Source organism: Colobus angolensis, unplaced genomic scaffold (assembly GCF_000951035.1).
Source record: "Colobus angolensis palliatus isolate OR3802 unplaced genomic scaffold, Cang.pa_1.0 Scaffold70, whole genome shotgun sequence".
Lineage (NCBI taxonomy): Eukaryota > Metazoa > Chordata > Mammalia > Primates > Cercopithecidae > Colobus > Colobus angolensis.
Genome location: NW_012120710.1, coordinates 7228743 through 7230920, shown reverse-complemented (window position 1 = coordinate 7230920; position 2178 = coordinate 7228743). Strand labels below are relative to the sequence as shown.

The window sequence follows — 2178 nt, the reverse complement described above, 5'->3', positions numbered from 1 at the left end:
CCCTCCCTCCCTCCCTTCCTTCCTTTCTTCCTTCCTTCCTTTTTCTTTCCTTCTCTTTCTTTCTTCTTTCTTTCCTCAGGGTCTCCCTCTGTTACCCAGGCTGGAGTGCAGTGGTTCAATCTCAGTTTACTGCAACCTTGACCTTCTAGACTCAAGTGATCCTCATGTCTCAGCCTCCCTAGTAGCTGGGACTACAGGCATGTGCCGCCATGACCAGCTCATTTTTTTGTATTTTTTGTAGAGACAGGGTCTTGCTATGTTGCTCAGGCTGGTCTTGAACTCCTGGGCTTGAGTGATCCTCCGGGCTCAGTCTCCCAAAGTTCTAGGATTACAGGAATGAGCCACCACACCCGACTGGGCCTAAAGTTTCATTCCAGCATCTGTATCTCTTTCTGGCATGTTTAGATAGTTTCCACCATGAGGTGCAAAACGAGACAGAAGAGTGAGAAGCAGATGGAGGAGAAGCGAAAAGCCAACCGGAAGAGCTCTGCACAGGAACCCATCCCATGGTTTCTCCCACAAAGCCGCTCTCTTCCCTCTTCACCCCTTCGGCTCAGCTCCTACAAGGCCCACAAAGCCAGCAGGTCCTCCAGCATCCCCTGCGGCGGTTGCCTGGACAGGCGGGAGCTCTCCCGGCAGGTGCGGAGCTCGGTGGAACTGGAGCTGGAGCGGTGCCGGCAGCAAGCAGGCCTCCTGGTGACCGGACAGAAAGAGGAGCCCTCCTACTCTGCCTCAGAAGCAGACTCTGAAGCCGGAGAGTTGCAGAAGCCCACTCAGGAGGAGTGGAGGCAGGTGAGCGTGGCCAGACGCTGCTTCCTAGCATGTGGCTGCCAACAGGTCAAACCCGTTCCTTCCATGGAAACTCAGGGTATGTTTTGAGGCCCCTCTTTCTGTGTCTCTCTGGAGTTACAATACCCCAGAAGGACACTAGTATTTGCCTAATGACTCATATGTTTTAGAGTTTTATAAAAGATGGGGACGTGTGGCTGTTAGGCTCTATTGCCTGATAATACCTCGGTTAGTGATTGAGCACCAGGGGTAAGAAGATAAGCTATGATTTGTTGGATGCTATTGTGTGTTATTTTTTTTTCTTAATGTGTCAGCAATATAGCTGCTATAGTTCAAGGCCAAAAGGGCTAGGCAGCAGCTTCTCTTCTCTGTTACCAGACAAGAGCTGTCCCCAGATCTCTAGACCTGTGTCACATGGCCACCCCTAGCTGCAGGGGAGACTTGGGGAGTAAGTAGTATGCAGTGAGGCACCCTGCCATCCCAAACCCAGAGTTCTGTCAGTATGGAAGAAGGAAGAGGATAATGGATATAGGCGCTAACATTACTTGCCAAAATAGATGGCTCAGGCAGCCGATTTCACTGACGAAGACTATGGCAGAGAGAGCCCTGAAAAGGTTGTTGTAGCCATCCAGGTGGGAGATGATTATGGTGAGCTTGTTTTTTTTGTTGTTGTTGTTTTTTGTTTTTTGTTTTTTTAATTTGAGACAAAATCACTGCAGTTGCTAAGGCTGGAGTACAGTGGCATGATCATGACTCACTGCAGCCCGTACTTCCTAGGTTCAGATGATCCTGCTACCACAGCCTCCCCAATAGCTGGGACTACAGGTGTGCACCACCATGGCCGGCTAATTTTTGTATTTTTTGAAGATACAGCGTTTCACCATGTTGCCCAGGCTGGTCTTGAACTCCTGAGGCTCAAGCAATCACCCACCTTGGCCTCCCAAAGTGCTGGGATTACAGACATGAGCCACTGCACCCAGCCTGAGCCGCTGTGCCTGGTCTGCAGTACTGTTAACAGAATTATGGGAACTTGCTGGTATTCAACCATTTCTGACTCATAAGAATGGCAATCTCATATAGTTCACCCAATAAATAAATGAATTCAGAATTATTTAAGAGCTAAAAGTAGCAGAACTTGCTGATTGATTGGATGGAGGGCACTGAGAAAGAGAAGTTGCAGCTGACTCTGAGTCTAGAAGCCTCAGAAAAAGAGATGGTGAATTTAGGTTATGTTCTCTCAGAGTTATTGATCTGGGCTTTAACACCAATTTAGAATTGAAATTGTAAAGTGCCTGTAATCCCAGCACTTTGGGAGGCCGAGACGGGCGGATCACGAGGTCAGGAGATCGAGACCATCCTGGCTAACACAGTGAAACCCTGTCTCTACTA

The 2178-nt window shown here is 48.9% G+C and overlaps 1 protein-coding gene across 1 annotated transcript in view; it reads left to right on the top strand.

Moving 5' to 3' along the window:
- Positions 1–2178, top strand: part of PPEF2 (protein phosphatase, EF-hand calcium binding domain 2) — a 33497-nt gene that overhangs the window by 15243 nt on the left and 16076 nt on the right. Inside the window, exon 10 of the mRNA XM_011927244.1 lies at positions 406–792. Within this exon, the coding sequence (XP_011782634.1) occupies positions 406–792 (387 nt within the window). The remainder of the gene's footprint in view (positions 1–405; positions 793–2178) is intronic.